At 39.4% G+C, this 22220-nt stretch overlaps 1 protein-coding gene across 6 annotated transcripts in view; it reads right to left on the bottom strand.

The window, feature by feature from the left end:
• The window catches only part of LOC105195208 (tyrosine-protein phosphatase 99A), a 309085-nt gene that overhangs the window by 82951 nt on the left and 203914 nt on the right, over positions 1 to 22220 (bottom strand). For all 6 annotated transcript variants that reach the window (XM_039449885.1, XM_026131022.2, XM_039449886.1 and 3 more), the window contains exon 4: positions 10761 to 10884. In XM_039449885.1, coding sequence (XP_039305819.1) covers positions 10761 to 10884 — 124 coding nt within the window. The remainder of the gene's footprint in view (positions 1 to 10760; positions 10885 to 22220) is intronic.

The following is a 22220-nucleotide window of genomic DNA, read 5'->3' as shown; positions in this document are numbered from 1 at the left end:
ATTCCTGAATCGCTGGAAAAGTTTTCCGGAGAAAAGCGCTGTTACGCCCCGGCGAATTTTACACGGTTACGCCACCACATCGACGCGCGACGCGGCGTCGTTCGTGCGAAAACACCTTGAAAATCTCGGCCGATGGACGGTGCACAAAATCGTCGAGGATGGAAAAGGAGCGGAAGCGAGGATGGGTCCGACCGAAGCTGAAAACGCGGTGTACGCGTGCATGTGCGTGTGCGCGCGCGTGTGTGCGTGCGCGTGTGTGTGCGTGCGCGTGTGCCGTTGGCCAGCGCGATAAAGTAGGCATTTAAACGCGTCAAATAAATCGTGCGGTGGTCAATAAATCTCGGCCACGTTCTCGGTCCGGCCGATCGCCTCGCGTTTCGGTACGAGCGGCCCTTCGTATCCCTTTATGGCTGTTCGTTACGACGTTAAGAGCGCCGTTAGCCTTTGCCACGCGAGTTTTCCCTCGCCGTCCCGAAGAGTTTCGCCGCGCGCAATTTTTGACCTCGTTCTTTTTTTTGGGCAGCCGTGAAATTGGCCAACGTTATTCCGTGCTCTTCACCGCGTACTTCGGTTTTAAATCACTATTCCGCTGAATAGTGGAGCGCGAGTTGCGTCTCGGCAACGTCTTTGAGCGTCCGCAACGAGGGTGCGGCTCTGAGAAGCGCGCTTAATTAAAAGATCTTGTTTATTCAGAAGGTTGACACTACATGTACAAACAGAAAAGCGATATGCGTCGTATAATTCATGTATCTCTGTGCCACGATGAAGTACCGAAGAAAAATTCGGTCACGGTTTATTCTGGAGCAAAAACATTTCTCGTTACCTCCAGCATCCAATTTAATAAATGTTTTTCACCAAATCGTTGGATATTTCACGTAGAAAATATATGGGTACGATTTTAATTTTATAAACAACAATAGATTAAAAACTTGAAGAAGAGCTGTGTTGAATATCTGTCAGTCGCCTAAATACTTTATATCAATATTTTATATTCTTACTTAATTAAAGCAACATTTCATGACGAAAACATGAAGCAAATAAGAAATAAGTAATGTAGGTGAAAATTTAACAGGTTTCATTTTGTTTAGTGCATGCTAACAACGTTTCAAAAAATCAAGTACAACTGGTGTTAATTTTTGACCACTTTATGCTGACAATAATGTAATCATGCTATTTTATACTAAAGATTTATATTTTCATTAAAAAGATACTGCAGAATCCTCACCTTTTTCATTGCATATATATATTTGCAATTATTATAAAGATCAAATCATATTTTTATAAAATGTATCGAGTTTCCTAAATCATATCATCACAAATTTTATTTCAATAAGTGACCTCAATGTAAGACAAAGTGATAAGTGATAATAGTAAGTAACACTTATTAATATTACTTAGTGATAAGTATTCGATTATTACTAATAAGCGAATATGACATAAATAAAAATGTCAATTGCTAAACAAAATTAAGCCAGTTTTATCTCGACATACTTTCCAATATTTTTTATTCATTATTAAATGTTTGATCCTTTTCTTCAATAAACTTTTAAAATTAAATTACTGATTATAAATAGTATAAAATAAAATAAAAAGTAAGTATTAATACTTATTTTAACAGTTTATAAAAAAAAATCAAATATTCAATAATTCGGAAAACATGGAGAAAGATGTCCAGATAAAACTAGCTCTATTTTTTTTGCAATTTACATTTTTATTTACGTCAATCACATTAATATCATTTATTATAACCCCTTTCATATCACCTGTATAATTTAGATGACAGGTTGCCTACACTTAGAAACAAATATTTAAAAATTTATTTGTGAGATATGAATTTACTTCGCTGAAATACTTATTTCAATGCAGCGTAATAAAATTTTATTCCTAGCACATAAATTAGTTAATAAGAAAAATAAGATGTACATTCACAAAAATGTACATTTCCTTGTTACAATCAACTTTTATAAACTTTAATCAATAAAATCGGAGAAACGTCATAAGTAATATTTGTTTGCTAATATTTTGACTTGGTTTTTCAGTGCAGATCATACTTTTTGCAGCATGTTGTAATAATATTAATTTGTTATTGATGAAATGTTAAACATGTAATAATAACGCATATCTGAAACATCGAGATACAATTTCCATTGTTTATTTGCGTATAAATCAATACTACACTTGCAAAATATAACAAAAAATAATTTAAGTAGTATTCAATCTGCTGATCCGCCCTATATTACGCTCGCTTTACACATCGGCGAAGTAATAATCTACAAGGATTATGCATTTCAAGGATTACGCATTGTCCAGCGACATCGCCAAAAAATAAAAGAAAGTGCACACGCATTGCGTGTAATCTCAAACATTGTTATCACGCCGAGAATCCGGCTAGATAATCCGGTTCTTTCCCGCGAAGTGAGCCCCGGAGGATCCAACCAATCAGCCTTATAATTAAGTTTTCTGTCTAATCTTCGCAATGGCCGATTAACTGGGCGCGTTGGAATTCAGGTCCGCGCACATAAACATAACAACAGCGCACAATTCCTGAAATTACAACCCGACCGGCGCGGGCGCCGCCGCCGCCGCCGAGATACCTCGTAGAAGATAAAAGATTCGCGGCGGAGGCGGAAGGATCCCCGTGAGATTTTCGACAAGGATCAGAACGTTTTCTCTTTAATCTCGTTTCGCTCACCCGCATCAATCTTACTCTCGAAAAGCGCGTTGCATCTATGGATTTTAATAACAGGATGGCTTCTAACGAAAGCTGATGATCTTCCGACGATAATGTAATCGACGTAATGACGTAATGCAGCACGGGAGAAAAGAAAATATAAGTGATTTTCCCGCGTGGCGGTATCAGAAATAATTTTCGTGCCGTTTCCGCGTCAAACGCTTCACAATTTCCCGCAATTTTTGATTGCTGCGAAAAACTAAATCAAAACATTTCTGACAAACCGAGTTATCATGCACAAAAAAGCATACGTCGGTAAAACGTATGACATACGACCTGTGAAATATTTAAATTATACATATTGCATTTTAACATTTTATATTTTGGCCCGGACATTATATTAAAATGTAATATAATTTGAAAGTTTTGTGTCCGGTGCATTTATACATATTTTTAATTTTATATGCAGCGTTGCATGCCTTTCAATTTCTGAAACTGGAACAAATATTGATTGTTCTAAATTATTGTTAAAATAAGACGCGACTAAATTTTCCTAAAAATACTCCAAATTATATATGGGGCTTTATATTGGAAATGTCACATAATGCGCGAATTTATTATAAGTGCAATCGGATACGAAATAGAGCGACACATTATTTCTGACACATTATGAGCAAAGTTCATAATGGTGCATTTTAAGATTAGATACGGAAAAATAATTCATGTTGCAAGCGCTAAAGAAAGCATCGATGAATGCATGTACATCCCATCAAGTATTTTTTATGAAAGGATTTTATTAGAAGCGAGCGGTTTCGGATGTCGGTAATCGTGATACATACATCACTCGCGACGGGATTAATCGTTTATCGGAAAACTAATCAAGTAGCGGGGTAGAAGTACGGGTTATGAATTAATCTGAACATCCGTTATCCAAACAAATATACGTGATCCCGTAAATGCGCCCGGGTCAAAATTATATATTCGATAAGTGCGGGAGTTTTTCATACGTTCGAGTTCTTAATTCAGCGTCAGCTGCAAAATTCGCCTCGTAATGGCCGAGTGAGGACGCGGGATTGGGTTGGAGCGAAACGAGATCTACAGCGGCATTTCAACGGCGTGATCAACGACGTCACGTATCTCGCATTACCTTTCACGACGCTACGAAGAACAGTTTACGGCGCCGGAATTAAGGCACAGAGTTAACGTCGGCCGATTATGTTGGGTCGCGTTTGCGCTAGTCTTAATTAATCCTGCTCACTTATTCCAGACTTTCACGGCCGACTCGAGCTGATACGCTGCGTTTAATCCGCGGTCTTTGGAGGAAGGAGATAACGTTACGCTGTTAGCTTTTCTCTAATATTTGAAAGAGGGAAGAGAAAGACAAGAGAAATAAGAGAGGATAGATATAAGTTGCTTAATAAGTATCGGCGCTATTTGTTATAGAGGAAAGTTGCCAAACGCGTATCACTCAAGTTATTTATGATTATACATTTTCCATTTGGTATTGATTTATACGCAAGTGAATTACATTGATAATTATATATTGATAATTATAGATTGATATTTCAGGTGTCTACAGTATTTAACCTTTTACCAATAACAAATTAATTTATTATAAGTCTTTTTCCGAAATTCTGTAAAGGATACGATCGTCTAAATAATACCTGTAAATTTCGTAAATCATTAAAAGCGTAAAATTTTTAAATTAAAAATTCAAAAATACAATAACTAATACTTTATTAATAATCTATTGAAGTTTAAGATAAGGATAAATAAATAAATCTCGTCAAAATAAATCTGGCTTAAATTTATCTTTGCAGTTCACATATTTTTATTGATATTAAAATTATTATTTTTACCATTATCATTTATTAGTCACTTATTAATGTCATTTAAGGTAATAAAATATGTAAGTACAATTTAGGAAACCTTATAGATTTTATAAAAATATTGATTTAATTTTTGTAATAATTGCATATATATATATATATATGTAGATACAATAAACCTTTTTTAATGAAAATATAAAAATTTAGTATAAAATAGCACGATTACATTATTATCAGCTGCACAAATTGATTAATCAAAAATTAACATCAGTTGTATCTAATTTTTATAGAGTGTTGTTAACTTGCACAAAATCTGTTCAATTTTTTCTACATTACTCATTTCTCATTTACTTCATATTTCTGTCATTAAATGTCACTTATATTAAGTACAAATATAAAATGTTGACGAGATACTATCTAAACGGGTATGTATTCAGCGACTCTCTCCTACACATTTATGTATTTATTCGCTTAGTTAGGATTTTAGCCACTATTAATTCAAGCGGGATTTTTCGACGGGTATCTATCTCCCGGCGTTGGGCGAACGTATAAAGCTACCATCAGTAACGCAATATTTCCGAGAGCGTATATATATTACACATCTGTTTCCTACCTCTGGAAAATTTCTTATGAGATAGTTGCAGCTTATGAAATTGGAAATAAGTCCAGCAGAAGTCTTTGAAGAGCCACAGACGTAAACCACATTTTCCCTGCGAAAATTAGCCTTCCGGCTTTTCCTATTGGGAAATCTGGACTTTTACATGCAAAATACAACATCTACGCGAGACATCGGCGCCTTTTGTACTACAACGAATTTAATCGTCGAATTTAATGAAAGTGTCTGGTAAAAACTGAAGCGTTTCCCTGGCTATTATTCGCGCGACGTGCAATGAAATACTCATTTAACGCTCGTTAAGTGCACGTTGAGTGCCTGCAACTTGCGCCTCGCTCGGGAAAAGTCGAAAAGGCCTCGTCTCTCTCTCTCTCTCTCTCTTGATTTATCCCGTCGTCACAAGACTGAAAGTCGATCCTAGCCGGAAACCGAGCCGCGAGAAGCGAGCGCTGACTACACATGAGTACGCGCGAGACAAAAGTAATTAAAACTCGTACACGGTGTAACAGTGCGCGACTGTAACAGTGCGCGACCCATCGGTGTCGGTGGGCTTGCGCAAAATTGGAATTCCATTTTAATACGTTTAACAAAACGCGGGAAGATTAAGCGGAGAGAGAGGAATCCCGGGAAATTGATCGGCCGCCCACGGGGGACACCTAACACACTAAGATCGATAGTCCGTCCCGTCTAATAAACGCGGTCGCGGCATTTATTCCTCGCCACTTTTCTGATATTACGGAGATAAATGATCGGCGACGTGGGGCCCAAGAGAGACAGAGAAAGAGAGAGAGGGAGAGAGAGAGGAGGGAGAGGGAGGCGAAAGGATAGAATAGGATAGGAGAGGAGAGAACAGTCGGCGCGCTGCGTCCGGATGTTGTCCGAATACGCCGCGCCGTTTGCACGGGATGCACGTTGCAGTGGCAAATTGAAAACGTGTTTGGCCGTGTATAACGTGTATACATTTAGGCTTCACAAATGTTTTTTAATCCAAACACATGTGGCAAATGGTTACTAAATTGCAAGTGAGGCTGGTACATGCCCAAAAGTGGATGCACGCCGCGCATTTCCGTAAGTTACGGATGTTCTACAATGTTTTCCGTGTGTCATAGAGAGAACAAAGCGCATGTCGTATATCATTCACTTTTTACGTAGCAATAATTCGTAGCGTTTTTCGACGTGCATTAGCGTCGTTCGTTCAATTGGAGGGATTCGTGATTACGACCGCAGTGCCGCGCCGCGCCGCGCCGCGCCGGAAGGCGTTGGCCCCGTGTCGACGTCATTTCCAGCCGGAAGATCGGCGAGATGCCATTGCAAGGAGGACCTCGTCAAAACGGCGGTTGATTTCCGCGAAGATTAATAATCTTCGAACGGAACGACTGTGCAGCCTGTCCGCGAGAGAGCTCCTTCTTTCTCTCTCTCTCTTTCTCTCTTCCTCCCACCTTCGCAGCTGAACGAAGTTCGAGACCGAACTTTATTATAAAACTAATATTTTCCAAGTTCTATGAGGTATTACGATAGTTTTCTGAAAGGGCCTGCCAGCCCGAGCGGCAAGGCGAAATGGTTCGCAGGGCGAAACTTCAATATTCGGCGACCATAACGACACCGACTGATATATTATTTCCTACAACTTCTACTCTCAGGGTTTTGTCTGCTCCGCGACCGGAAGAAAGGGAAGAAAACGCGCGCGCGCGCTCGCGGGGGCGGCGGCGGCGACCGGGCGGTCGAGACATAGGGGTCGAGAAAAAAAGAAAGAAAATGGAAACTTGATTAAGAATTCCATCCGCTCGTAGTCTCTCGCGCAAGCGTTCGCCTTCCAGGGAACGAGGGAACCGCGATGCTCCTCGTTGCGTAGCGAAATGAACGTCCGGCGATGTGAGGATTTAATAATAAAACTGCACCGACACATTTTCATTTCTTTTTTTTTTTTCCGTTCTCCTTTCACGAAGATAGAGCGAAGGGTTCAGGTATCGACCGTACGGCGCATCGTTCAAATTAACTCGCCGTTACATCGAAATCGAAACACGATGAACACGATGACGGACCACGGTGCAAATTAACCCTTTCGGTACGGCCGGGTTGAAACCCGGGGAGTGCTCGCAGCTCGCCGAGACACAAGTTCACAAATATATCGCTAACGGTCGATGAAAAGCAATTTTGCTAGAGAAGGCTCCACGTTATTATATCAAAGTATATCAGTGGCTGAATCTTTTAAAACGCTGAAAACGTTGCCAAGAGCTCCGTGAAGAGAGTGGCAATGGACTTTCTCTTTTGCTTTGAAGATAATATCCCAAAATAAAAATCTCTAAATGATTTTTGCATAAAGAGACTTAATTATTAAATAACAGAATTTCTATAAATGATTATAAGTAAAGAAGGCATTAGCGTCGAATATCTTCAAATATTGAAATAAAGTCCCCAATTCTCGTGCATTTTTTATTCATGTGCTCGCGTACATTTTACATTTGCAATCTCTTTTCAAAAAAATTACTCTTGGTGAATTTAAAAATATATAATGTGACGAATAAAAATGGAAGCGATTTTTTAATCCCTATTAAGCAGGACTCCCCACACCAGAAAAAATATGTACAGTGATCACAAATAAAAAACAGGTACATTAAAATTTAAGGCTAAAGTAGTGCTTTAAGAAACAACTAAAATAAATTAAAAATATATACACGATTAAAAAATATCACTGTGTACTCAGTGCTGCATTGCCGCTTTCAACACCTACACTTACAAAATTTCATATTTACATGTTATCGGTACTAAAATAACATAGAAAATTAATAATCGAAAAGCAAGCTTCAAATTTGTTGCTAACACGATAACAATTATTAATTTATCCCGTTGGCGTATAAAGTCCGTTATCGGATTGTCAATAAATTTGGAGCTCGTAATATTCTTGTGCTAAAATAATCTTTAGATCGTACCATCAAAATATAAAAATCTCTAAATTTAGTTTAACAAGTTTCTATTCATTATAATAATGAATATTGGGTCCAGCGTTTTGACGCAGCTTGCTTTTTCTCGGGAATCACATCGGGCCGCGTTGCGATGACTCACCTTTTTCAATCTTAAGTGAATTTTTTAATTCTGTCACCGAGACAATGATAAATTTACGATCAATTCTTGGACGTCATTTGCCACCACTGCTTTGATTTCGAGTGTTGTTGCTTGCCCGACAAAAAAAGATCTGTTAACAAGTTTCTTGTTTTTTTTCCAGAAAATCGGCGAAGCAGCCAATCACCCACTTCTCGAGCATCGGAAGTGAACCGAAGAGAACAACGGACCATCGCCCCGCGTTTTCCGATTTCCGCGCGATCGTCCCGTAAATTCGTGAACGGCGTAGTAATAATTTAACTCGATCGTTTGCACACGGCGATGTACGCCGTTCGAGTGTTAGTGATAGTGATAGTGATAATGATAGTGATAGTGGCAGTACGGATACGATCAAAGATGCATGCTACAGCAGAAGGCAGGAAAGAGAGACGCGCGGAAGTAGTGAGAAACGAGGTAATGGCAACGCATCGACCGATGAGTGAGTTACTTGTTGCATTACGCTTATCACTTACCGCCAGATTTCAATGGCGGTAATTCGCTCGAGTAAAGATAGCAAGGTGTTTGCTACCGGGAAAACCCGGAGAATCCTGGAATTTTCAGGGCGTCTACTTTATCATCCTTAAAAATCGTGAATCGGTACTCTGGGAAATTTTCGAGAAACTGTATCTTTAATTGAATTAAAATTCTATCTTCTTCATTTTGTTAAAATTGTTTTTTTGATCATTCTTTCTTGATAATGCAAAATTGATTAGCAATAAATATTCGCTCGTATACGTTGTCTCGTGACTCACGGGTTTAAAACAAATTTTATAAGAACAATAGAAGACATTGTTTTAAATTTGCGTTGTATTTTTAATCACATTTAATTTTATATTTTATATTTCGAATTCTGTGCTTATCGAGCTAAATTTGTGCATTTTGCGCAGATTTCGTTATATGCAATATTTAGTGCAATATTATTTTTGTAGTACTTTCCCAAATTTAATATTCAAAACTCAAGTGGCCTTTCCTTATGATTTGTATGATTAACTCTTCGTGGTCACATAAAGTCAATTGGACCCCCCAAAAAGTTTAACGCTCTATGTAGCCAAGTTCAATTTTTCTAAAATAAAATAAAGTTATGATTTTTTAAATAAAACTTTCAAATTTTTTTTGACGATTTTTTAAAAATAAGTTACAATTAAAACTCTTATAAAACCGCTTTTATGTAACAACCTTTTATGTATCAATATTTAAAGTACAATGTTCAGTAATTTTTTTTTACTTCATGGAACAAAAACTGTGAAGATAATTCCAACGTATTTAACTGATTACTGAATACGGTATTTTAGGAGAGATTATTTTTGAAGCTTTTATCTTTTTTTAACAGAGAGTTTAGCAGTCAGTGCAAGGAACATTCGCTATCCGCAAATGCACAGTTCTAAGAATTAATCGTAAAATTTCTATTTAAGATAAAATCAAAGGAAAAACTAAAAAAAATCTTACTCTTCATTTCAACGTTTTACGTATTTTTTTAAAATCCACTCTTAATCTTTCTATATATTTCTCTCTCCTGTTCTCACGATTTCCATATTCGCGCCAGTTTTGCAAAACGCAACGCCGCCGTGAGTACATTCGTGTGTATAGTTTTCGCTGTATATATTATATTGTTTATACACCATACAATGGTACGAAAATATTTTTCCAGTTTTTTATGCACTACCCCAGCGTTTTTACATCCCTTTTCTAATACGACGTATATATTGCAGCGCTGGTAGAGTTTAGCTTTACCGGCGGCATCGAAGGGGAAATTCGTGGGAAAACGGAAAGGAGATGTTGCGATGTGAAACGTGGAAGTCGGTCGCGGGGTCAAGGGACTCAGGCGAAACGGGTCGGGACAGGCGGGGAGGAGGACGGAAGAGAGAGATAACCGAGAGACGCGGCAGAGAACAAAGGGTGCTTATCGACACCGCGGTTCTTATCCTCGGTAATTCCTTTTATTTTATCCGTTTCTTCCACCTCCTCCGCGAGAGAAGACCACGAGAGCCCCGGCGCCGCGTACCTGTAAGATAATCGAGCCGAGATCTACTCGAGCGTAGACCAAGCTATTTCCGAGCGTATCCCGCAGGCGTTCCGATTTTTTTCCTATTAAAAAATGTTTTTCCCTGAGAAAAAGCGACATTAATTCACTTCGGCGTAGCAATTTGCTCAACTTCCGCGAGAAAGCGACAGTGGCATGTCGTGGAAATCAACAGTAAAGTTTAGTGACTGACGTCACGACGTCACGACGTAACTCGTAAACGACGTTAGGGGGAAAGAGGACTGCCTAGTTACATCGATTGAGTTAATTTTTCACTTTAATCTTTGCGTATCTATGTGTATAAGCTCGCGTCGGCGACAACATCGCTAAAAGGCACGTCAATTTGTCACATCGATTTCCACCTTACTCTTCGTTAAAAAAAAAAAAAAAAATAGGGAAACGAAACTACGCTTTTAATATAATATTTGCGATATCGGAGTTATCTGAGTAAATTCAGAGCTCGGCGAGATCGGCGAGTTGGCTTGAGTAAGAGAGCTTTTTTCGCGGGTCAATATTTAACGGACTTACCGGGTGTAGATGACGTACTGCGAAATTGGAGTGTTGTGGGAATTAACACCAGGTGCCCACGATATATTCACGGCTTTGGACGTGTAACTTATGACAAGCGGTCGTTCCGGTGGATCAGGCACATCTGAAAGCAGAAATTTTATCGTCCGTAACGCTGGTATGCAATTCGTGGCCGTGGAGGCTGTCGAACCCCCCCCCCCCCCCTTTCCGACAATTTCGCCTGCGTAAATTTTCGCGATTATTAACCAAATGAATGTAGCTCTGCACACAATGCGCCAACTACTTAGGAAAGACATTACTTTAAAGTAGTTACAGTAGCTGTGTGTACAGGCGCGGCGCGTTAACAGCGCTACGCTAACTCGCTTCAGTTCCTTAAGCTGAAATTTATTTTGCCGAAAGTTGGAGTCACGTAGTTGATATTTCTTACGGGCGTTTGAATCGGTATCGACACGAAATGCAAACGTATAACAGCCCTTATACGTATACTTATGATATCCATATTTCTGAAGCAATCTTCTTGTCACGGAATAGAAACGCTCGCAGTGTTCCGTTGATCGTGTCGACAGCTCTAGTCGCGTTACATTTCTCTTTCAGAAAGATACATCTCAAATGTATTAAATTAAATTGCACGTATAGAAATGTATGCACTATGTATGCACTATGTATAATTATGTTGAATATCAAGAATTTTTGACTTAATTAAATTTATGATTAAATTGATTTAGCACAAATCACGATCTTTTTTGTGAGTACATTCAAATTGAATCAAACTTAATTTTAACTTTAAAATTGAGATGAAATTAAATTATTATCTTTGTATAAAACTATTCTCCTGCATTATTATAATATTACTAAAATAGTTTTGCTCTTTCATAATCCTTTGTTTTCACTGTCTGAAGACTCACTTCGTTGAGCTTCTATTCGATATATTAATTTTTTAATTATTGAAGTATTTAATAATATAAACTAATATAAGTGAATCTAATTTATATGGTTACAAATTAGCATGTAATATATGATTTTGTCATACGCTGTGCAAGATGTTACGTAATCGCGAGGATGTGCGTTACTCGATTGGTTTTCGTTCGCTTTGACAGTTCGGTAATTAAGCCGCGGATCCAGCTTTCATTACGGAAAAATCGATCGCGAAATAGTTTTGCGCGAGCCATCTCCTTTTATCACGAAAAAGAGAAAAAAAAAATCGACTGCAGGATTATTGTATCGATGCGGAGCGAAATAGGAAAAGAAGAGAGTACAAGTCACGATGTGGCATTGCGAATATTATAATTCGAGAACTTAATTCGCTGGAGGAAACCAAAGTTAAATAATAAAAATAATATTCGGTAAGTTCTCGAACTTCGTCTACAATTTTGCTCGTTAAATATTAACGTATATCCTGCAGGCACTCGCGTCGCAAACGTGACGTACTCGTTGAATACAATCGCGGAGGAGTACCTTCGTGGCGAGAGTACTCTTCTTGCCGAAGTTATTCGCACGAGGGAGAAGGAAGCACCGATCACCCGCTCTCTGCGCCGCGGCGGCCGCGGCGGCCGCATCGGATAAGGCTCGGGCGTTTAATATGCACCGGCGTGCGGCGCGGCGAAATATAACATTGCGCGCACGTTGCATAAGATCATAAATGAGAGCAGGGACCTCCAACCTCTCTGGATGGAGTCGTCATCCTTTTCTGACCTCGCTCCACGCGGCCTTTATACCATCGCCGCGCCGCCCGGTGCCGCCGTCGTGCGGCTGCGCTCCCGCTGTTTATGTTGGCCGTTACCGCACGCCGTGACACCCACGCCGAGAAAAATTTCGAACACAGAAACTCTCCCCGCGGTACTCGATTTACATGAATTACGCGACTACCGTACAATGCCCGGCTCGATATTAAGTATTGAATGCTCGCCAACCCCGGGCAGAGCTCTACGAAACGCTGTATTGTATATTTAGCGTCGCTAATTTACGTATCAGTCGCGTTAATTTACGTGATTTTAACGTAATTAAATGCGCGCTTGTCCGCGCAATATGTATTTGCTCAATATGTCTCGATATGATGCTCGATATGACAGAAAAGTTATATAACGAGACATTTTAATTCACCGTTTATTTCGCCGCATTAGCCTGTGTGTGATTTTTATATGATTAAAATGCGCATTTGTCTGCGCAATTAATACGCGCCCAATTTATTTTCACTACATTAACTGGCATGACTTTTACGTGATTGAACGTGCACTTGTCTATACAATTTATATTCATCCTGTTATCATTCGATGATAATTCCAATGACATTAAATTAATTCTCACATAGAGAGATACGCACACACGATATTTTATTACGCATCGTATTTTCTCGTTAACAATGAAATACAAGCTATCTTAGCCCTAGAATGGTATTGTAAGTAAATTTTACGTACAACTCTCACACATATTTCATTCCTTCTGCCCTAATAAACGCCGTTACCGAGCGCTAAGCTGTGCCCAACTATGCCATTGATCAGGGCAAGATTCAACTCTGCTATGTTATACTCGATGAATAATTTACATTATTTGTGTTTATGAAGATTTAGGTCAGGGCTTTCCAAACTCGTATAGATCACGACCCATTTTTTTTTTAATTATAAACATTTGCGACTCACCTAGTTTTAGGGTTTACGAAAAAGCGGAGAGAGATTAAACTCATTATTTATTTATCGCTTTATACTTTATATTTTTTTAAACACAATTAAATTAAAAATAAGTTAATAATATTTTTTTAATTTTTTATTAAATACAATTTTATAAACTTACTTTTCAAAATGTAGCATATAAAGGTTTAAAAGGAATGCGTGTATTTTCTATCAGTAATATCTTTGACGTCGAATTATTTCCACGAACAAAGAGTTTAATAATTTATTTCGAAATTTGGTTTCGATTCCTGCCATAGCTGAAAAATTTTTCGCAGTCCACCAAAAATCGGCTCGCGATCCACTGAATGAGGAGAGTCATGATTCACTTTGACAATAAAAATTTCTATAGATTATAAATATCTTGTCAGTAAAAGTGTAAAATGTATAAAAATTTTTTGTTATATTAATTATGTATTATATTAAAATTTACGTATCGATGCCAGTGTATTATTCAATAGGAATACCAAAATTAAAAAAGTCAAGTACAATGAACATTAATAGATCGCGTAAAAGCTACTCGCGACGAGCATTACACAGACATTACTCAAGCTTATTGTTTTCCTTTATGAAAGGCAGCCGACCAGTCATTTTATAATTAATAAAAACTCGTTATGTTAGACTGTTGCATAAACTAAATTTTTTTATAATGTTATCTCGTTTGCGATCCGCGCGCTTTTCGCGTATCTGCTCGCATTTCCGCGCGATGATATAACGGGAGGAAATTCAAAGGCGTGGATACGGAATAAATGAGATTTACTATAAAGCCGTCGTTCGCGAATTATTAATTTCACATAGCGTTTCCGGTTGGTAAACGAAAAGGAGAACGGTGGAGCACATTACGCGCGTCTTGAGTGGCTATCGGGTTTTTCTTTGCTCAAGCGAAACAGTACGTGAAACAAACAAGATCCGGAGCGAGATCAACTCTCTTGCCACGGAAAAATATTTTTCTTCGTAACTTTTTTGTATAATCGATCGACACGTCTTCGTTTCCTCGAGTATTTTTCTTGATATTACAGCACAGACACACACATACAGTTATTAATCTATTTATGCGAAACTTTTACACTGCATACATGCGAGGCTCGATATAAATGGCCGAATCTGCATTTCATCATGATTTAGCTCATAAGCTTTATGATTTTAGACAAGAGATTAATTATATCATAAAATTCTTTCTACTTTTTATTTCTTATTGTTCTTCCCTTCGTTTTTTCTGAGGTTTTTTCTTTTTTTTTCCTACGTGATTATTTTCTCGTCGTTCTCTATTTTTTTTCCAATCTAGTAAAGAACTATTCACAATATTCAATAAAAAAAAATAAAAATCAATTGCAATTAAAGTCCTTGCATTAATTTTCCCCAGAGCAGAGGTTACAGGAAACACACGTACATATACCCACATATCTCTCTCTCTCTCTCTCTCTTTCTCGATTGCCCATTAATTCTATACCATTTAAACAGGGTACGCGCCGCTGCATCGCTCTACCACCCGCCGTGCGTTGCGGCCTTTCATTAATAATTCATGCTTTCTGCTTTACGGGGTCAACAGTGGACGTTTCTTTATCCGTGCCGCAAGTCGAGCGCGTTGCGTTGCACAAAGCCACCGACGGACGTGCGGCAAAGTAAAATCGAGCTGGGCTGGACGCGTGCGAGTCTCGTTATACAGATTCCTACACTTAGCGTTCTGCAATATTCAAACGATTCGCCCCCGAAGGGACTGAAACGCTTATAAATCCCGTAGAATGTTTATAGATCCCTGGTCGTTTGGCTTGGCAGGCCGGCGACCGTGCTTGAACCTTCCGCAAAGTGAAAAATTTATCGTTATCCTTTAACCGGTTGCGGAAGTTAATTACGTGATAAAATAATAATGACACTTCGCATCGAAGCGTACGTCTCGCGGAATCGATTGGTCGACGGACGAGATTGGGAGTCGTACAAGCAAAATAATCTTCCCGCGTTTCACGATCGATAAGAGCGTATCTTCTGGGCGATATTTTTTACGTTAAATCTTTACCTAAACGTAAACTGAAATATGCAAAACAGGTACGTGAGGTGACTAATTAAATCTCAACGTAACGAGTTAAAACTTCGTTGAATTTACGCGACAGTTTTTCTAAGTTAAAAACTAGACCGGTACCTGGCAATGAAATTAATTGTTAAAAGTATTTCCCGGTTACGGAGGACGAGGGTGACCGATACGGAAGGTACCCGCTGCGCCTGTATTAGTAGTGCATACCAGGATAACCGCGCGTATGCACCGAAGAACGCCACGTCGTCCCTCTCTTACGGTGGGTAGAATATAAATTTCTACGAGCGCGTTTAGCGGAATTTACGAGCGTCATTTTAAGAACTGTTTTGCCTTGCTCAACCATATGGCTCCCACGTAAATATCTCTCACCCCGTTTCACCGTTAAAACTCAGTATTCAACCATTAACCGTACTCCCCCATTTTCTGCCTACTCGTTACGTGTAAGTTTTCTTTTCGCCGACATCATCGGCATAATTAACACTTTAGTTAATTGTGACGAGATTAACGTGACTCGGCCTAATTAGATTTTATCTTCTTTTTTCTCCTCGTAAAAGAAATCCGTGTCACGCCAGTTCGTACGCACACTTACTGATATTAATAGAACAGAGTTGTCGCGAATATATATCACCGTTAGTTTTTATTACATTTGATACTGATTTGTACATAAATCAATGTTGGAAATGTAGCTTAATGTTTTAGGTGCAATGTTTAACCTTTCACTAAGAGCAAATTAATTTATTGTAATCCTTTGTGTTGCAAAAGGTACGATTTAAATTATCGATCACCTAAATCGTATTTCTGAAATATTCTAAGTACTCTCTTAAAGCGTATCGCTGTTGAAAGTATCAAATTTATGAATTAAAATAATTAAAAGTATAAGAAATCATTAATACTTATTTTATTAATAATTTGTCGAAAAAAGGATCAAATATTTAATAGTTAATTATGAAGAAAAATAAAGACATTGAAATAAAACTGACTTGAATTCATTTTTTTGCGCAATTGACATTTTTATTCATATCAATTTTTAATTGACTATTATTACTTGTTAGTCTTATATTAATATCATTTATTGTAATAAAATTTATGGTGGTACAATTTAGGAAACTTAATAGATTTTATAAAAATATCTTTTAACTTTTGCAGTAATTGCAAATATACATACAATGAATGTATAAAATGTTCTACAATAAACTATTTATGAAAATATAAAAATGAAAGTATAAAATTGCACGATTACATTATATTATTGGCTGAATTAATTAAAAATTAAAATCGATTATAATTAATTTTTTTGAACGTCATTAACATTCACAGGACAATATAAAATCTGTAAAATTTTAATCTATGTTATTTATTTTTCATTTATTTTTCCATATTTTTTTCATTAATATTTGTTTTATTAAATGTTGCTTTATATAAAATAAAAATATAAAATATAATGTACGATTTAGGCGACCGGTATTAATATTTAGCAACTCTCCATTAACTACATTAGTACAAATCTCTAGTATCATTAGAGTTGAGATAAAAACTTTGAAAATTACTGTTTACTTAAGTATTACTTCGCGAAGTCGCTCAGCGTTTTACGTAAAAATTAGTAGTCTCTAAGTAAAATATTGTTTTTATCAATATGAACACAAAGAAATTATAAAATTTTATATTTAATAAAAAAAATAGACGCCGCGTATACCTTTCTCTTAATAAAGACAACTAAAGTGCATATTTTCTCTTTTCTTTGACTCTTTAGAAAATACTTACAAAATATTTCTAAAAGAGCACATAAATGCATGTATGCATATATATTTTGACAAAATAAAATCAATGGATATTCAAAGCAACAGAAGCTAATCAATTTAATTCAATCTATTAGAAATTATTAATTCAATTTACAGTAAAAAACCAATTCCAACTAATTTAAACCACTCCATTTAAATTGTATCAATCTGTTAATTTACTTTCCAAGTTAAAATAAAATAAAATCAAAGCTACTAATTTTAGAATAAAACAGAACAAAGTAATATTGTTTGCGCGATCGTTAAGTTTATTTAACAATGATTACGTGGATGAGGCAAAGTGACTGATACAAATCGCGATGCTTTTCTCGGGATTCGACAACGTGGAATATGCGTGCATCGTGTCTTTCGCGTTGCGTCGTGTCGCGTCGCGGCAATCATCGATATTTTCCCTGCGCGGCCGACATGTCGCCGTCGTTAGTTCAAGAATGGGAGTACGGGGCGCGCAAAGTGAAAAATCGCGAGGTGTCCCGGACGAAATTGGTCCGTGGTCCCTTTTCAGACCTTGGGTGTTCACCTTCGCTCCGTCGCTCGAGATATCGATTGGATCGATTGGATCCACAATGAATTTGCGTAGCCCTTTGTGCTAAAGGACAGGGCCCAGGTGGCCCGGTCGACGAGCCGTAATAGAAGGCAGTTTCCAAGGAGTGCGTTTAGAAACACTGAAGTTCCTCTCTCTCTACCCCGCTTTCAACCCTTTCTCCTCCCCAAAGGTGAAAGGGTTTCCCTTCGTCTTCCTTCGTTTTTATTCATTTTACCTCTCCGCTTCCGGCTGTCAGCTTTTCTCTACATAGGTGTACGTATGTATACATACATGTATGTACGGGAGCCTGTGTGTGTGTGTGTGTGTTTGTGTGTATGTGTACGAAAGAGGACATTCGCATTTTAGCTACATATCTGTCGTAGATATGTACGGCCGTCAGGCCTTCTCTGTACATTTAGTACATTTATATATACATATATATGTATATGCCGTCAGTACGTATGTACGTCTTCTCCGCGCTATATCCAGCGAAATAATTCGTAATGCAATGGCAGAAATAAAAAAAAAAGGGGAAAAAAGGAATATTTCGTATAAAAGTTGCACGGTTAAAGGGTCGTATGACACTCGTACGTATATCTATATATACGCCGCTGTGAGTCCTTGTCGCGTGAATTTGCCCTCCGCGAAAATTTCCATACGCGCGGCTACATTACGGCTTTTTAAGTGAAATGTCCAATTCCCGCTTCCGCTTATTTTCCGCCCTTACACGACGATGTAATTTTTCTCATTTGCCGATCGTAAGGGTCGCGTAAAGCAGCGAATTCTTTGCACGATTGTTGCGCTTTATTCTCGGGACGCTTTTTTTCTCTCTCTCTCTTTCTCTCTCCGCTGCGTACGAGAAAGGAAATTACCTAGTGAGATGTCGCCGTATAAAAAAGTATTCGACGCAAGACGCCACCACGCGTGTCTCTCCGCTCCGTGCCTCGAATTATCTGAATAACTTCGTCATGATCGCACTGTTGGAATTTCATGATCGCGCTTACCGCGGTGGCGGCGGCGGCGGTCGCGCTCAAAATGCGGAAGCAATGTCCACGGGCTGCATGATGTTTATCGATAACTGGACCCCGGAGTACACTAGGAACTTGATATTTCCCATGGGCGAAATGGGTGCACGTAACGCCGTTTGCGTTAATCACGCCTCGAATTACTTGCAATGAATAACGTAATATTAACGCGGCGTAGCGTTTTAATCAAATCGAGTCTGTAGTCGAGCCATTAAACGCACCGGATGTAAAAAAAAAAAAAAGACTGGCTGCTCGTCCGAATTACAAGGCACCTCATTCAGTCGCGCGCTTTGTACCTATTACAATCGATCTAAACCCAATCTTGCAATCTTGATATTGGCCCTCTCTTTATTTTCAATTATTGGCTATTACGGTGTCAGTCTGTTTCTCGCTGATCTATATACGAATCGGCACCGGTTTATCACCGCTGCAGAACGATCGCCAGCCGATATATATACATACATATATAACACGATTGTGATACCGGCATTCGATTCGGACACGCCGGCGCGTTATTTATTTCGAATTTTGGTTGCGGTTTCTGACGCGGAAGCAGCGAGCAGCCGCTGCCGCTGCTTTTACTAACCGTGCTAAAACGTGCTTTCGCCACGGAAAAAGAGAGAGAGAGAGAGAGAAAGAGAAATGAAAAAAGAGCGAGGGATAAAACGGGAAAGGGCAGCTGCGGATGGTCGGTGCAGCGACCGCGCCGAGAGTCTCCGCGGTAAATATCCCCCATCAAAAACAGCGCCGGCAAATTAGCGCGTACAGTAGCCGCCTGTCTACTTGGGGGAAACCGAATATGCACGAGAGCAACATAACCGTGCACTCGAAACGACAAGCCGCGCGCATCGTTGTCGTCGCCGTCGTCGTCGTCGTCGAGAAAACGTTTCGGCGAAAAGCGCAGCCTCTCTTTCTCGTATCTCGGCGCCGGAGAGACGAGCTTTCCACCCGGTCATATCGGTGGTAGGACGACGATCACGACGCGTGAGGGTCTCGTCCTCTTCGGATCGGCAGAATTTTAAACTCGACACACGGTGAATTTGAAATTTCGCCAAGACAGGCGGGAAGAAACCACCGGTGACTGGCTGCCGGCGCTGCCTTTGCCGACCGCTCTCGCGTGAAACCGGACGGAATTAATCGAATATAAAACACGACATTAAGGGGCGATCGAAGAGGGTGCTTCGTTCCTTTCCATGGGCCGAGAAGCTGATGTCCTCTCTCTCTCTCCTTCTGTCTTTCGCAGTCTATCGACGGGATATTCTCGATATTCGCCCGTGTGAATTTCGCTCGAATACGTTCCCGTCTCGATCGCTTCGCCTTCGGAATTTCCGTCAAAGTGGTAACGCGTAATCTCGATTCTCATCAATTTATTTTCAGTCAATTTATCTTGACGGAGATAATGCCCGCGGCGGAAAAAATCGGACTTTCCGCGCCCTCACAGATCAACGGTAGATTTCTCTGTCTACTCGGCTGCCTTCACGGCCTTGTCGAAAGAGCAGGGATCAGAGTCACGCTCATGTGTCTCGCGGATTGTTTGTTTGAGCGCGACAACGGGACATTCGCTTTCGCAAATGGTTTAGACAGAATTACCAGGAGGATTTGTAATCCCTCGCAAAAATATATGTTAGACGGTTTACCGAGCCCCCGCGGGCTACTGGCGACCAAGACGGAAACAACGACTATCGCTACACCATGGGCTCGGGGCTCGAAGAGGGGTAAAGGGGAGAGGGGCCGGAGAAAAAGAGGAGAGGAAAGAAAAACGCAGGCGTATACTTTGCGCAAATATTTTACTTGCGCCTCGAATGTTCTAAGTACGGTGGCTTCAAGCAGAAAGACAAATGTTGGGTGAAATGATCCGAAATGATTTCTTGCTTACTTTTTGGAATTGCACTCGTCTGGCAACGAGGAGGCATGAGAGAGAAAGAGAGAAAAATTCGGCGAAATAATAGAATTATGTGTCATCGATAAAAACGAACGTGTGTATCCGTTCTTCGCCTAAATAATTAGATTCCGCCCGAACGTGCGTTTTCCCATTCGAGGTTGCTTTAAAAGGTACGTTCGCCACCTAACACGCGTGCACGTATAAAATCCGTAAGTTTGCGTCGCAAGAACCGGGACGTAATTCGCTCGACTGATTCTCGCAGGGAATTATTCAATCTCAGTTCGGTGCGCGACGGCGCGAGCCGATGCGATGCAGGCAGCCATGACGTTAATTCTATGACACCCATCTCGGCGGGATTAACACGCGTATGTAAATCGAGACCGTCGTATTTTACATTTTCGAGTTAATATTTTAAGTTTTACCCGGGACGAATATAAAAGCCAAGAATCCCGTCCGCCCTTCGGTAAAAGTATGACCATTTAATTCAATTATAACGCGACTGCTACGGACGTCAGACCCTACGTTTATTACTTTTTATCCCGAGGCAGCAGATTTATATGGAATTCGCCATACTTCCGTGGCAAGTAACAAGATTCATTTGCGACATTTCTTTTATTGCGCTCGCGTTAATTATACTAAAAATCTCGAGTGCAATCTTCCTCCTCTCTCTCTCTCTCTTGGGGAAACGGACGACGTATAGGCAGCGATTTGTTATGTTGATCTGCCGCGAGAAAATTCACTTCTGTATTTTGATTATTATTCCGCGCCCGTCGCGTCTTCTTTTATCTATTATAATCATTTGTTATTTTAAGCGCAGCATGTCTTCATCGATTATTCATACGCGTTGTACAACGAGAGATGTTAAGTGAATAACAATTTTTGTCACCAATTAATAAATCATAGATTCATAATAAGTAATAAAATTATTAACATTTAGACCGCCGGCATTAGATCTATTATAATTCCGTTAGAAAATTCCCGAAATATCGTATTTATATCTTGGATATGACCTTTACAAGGGGAGAATTTTCGTAGCGTCTGTATTTAGATTTTTCGGCGGTCTAAAGGTTAATAGAACGTCAATTTATGTAAATTTCAATATGAATTATAGATTGTCTAAAAAGGAACTTAATTATGCGCTGTCACCTAGAGGTAGCCTAAATATATTCAACGTTGCAAAAAGACGGCGGCGGCAGCGGCGGCGTCGGCTGAAGTGCGTGGCCCGACATAGTTTCGTGAAAAACACGATCATAGGGGCTCCTTCGCGGGAGGGCTTCTCTAAAATCTTGAGTTCTTGCGAAATCTCGTGCCGCGTCTCCGCGCTGTAATGCAATTCCGCGCATCCCGCGTTTTTGCACAAGAGGAAATGTATACGGCAAAAACTCCCCCGCGCGCGCGCATATACACGCATACTCTCTCTCGCGCGAGATAACATACTGTTACAATTTTTCGCCCCGGCGCACCAGTGAAGTCTGCCAAAGGAGGAATTGTTCGGAACGCACGAGTGACTTCACTCGTCGATCGGAGAAGCGCGAAGAGGCG

This window comes from Solenopsis invicta, chromosome 5 (genome assembly GCF_016802725.1).
Source record: "Solenopsis invicta isolate M01_SB chromosome 5, UNIL_Sinv_3.0, whole genome shotgun sequence".
Lineage (NCBI taxonomy): Eukaryota > Metazoa > Arthropoda > Insecta > Hymenoptera > Formicidae > Solenopsis > Solenopsis invicta.
Note: the sequence above shows the minus strand (reverse complement) of the source record. Positions and strands in the feature narration are given on the sequence as shown.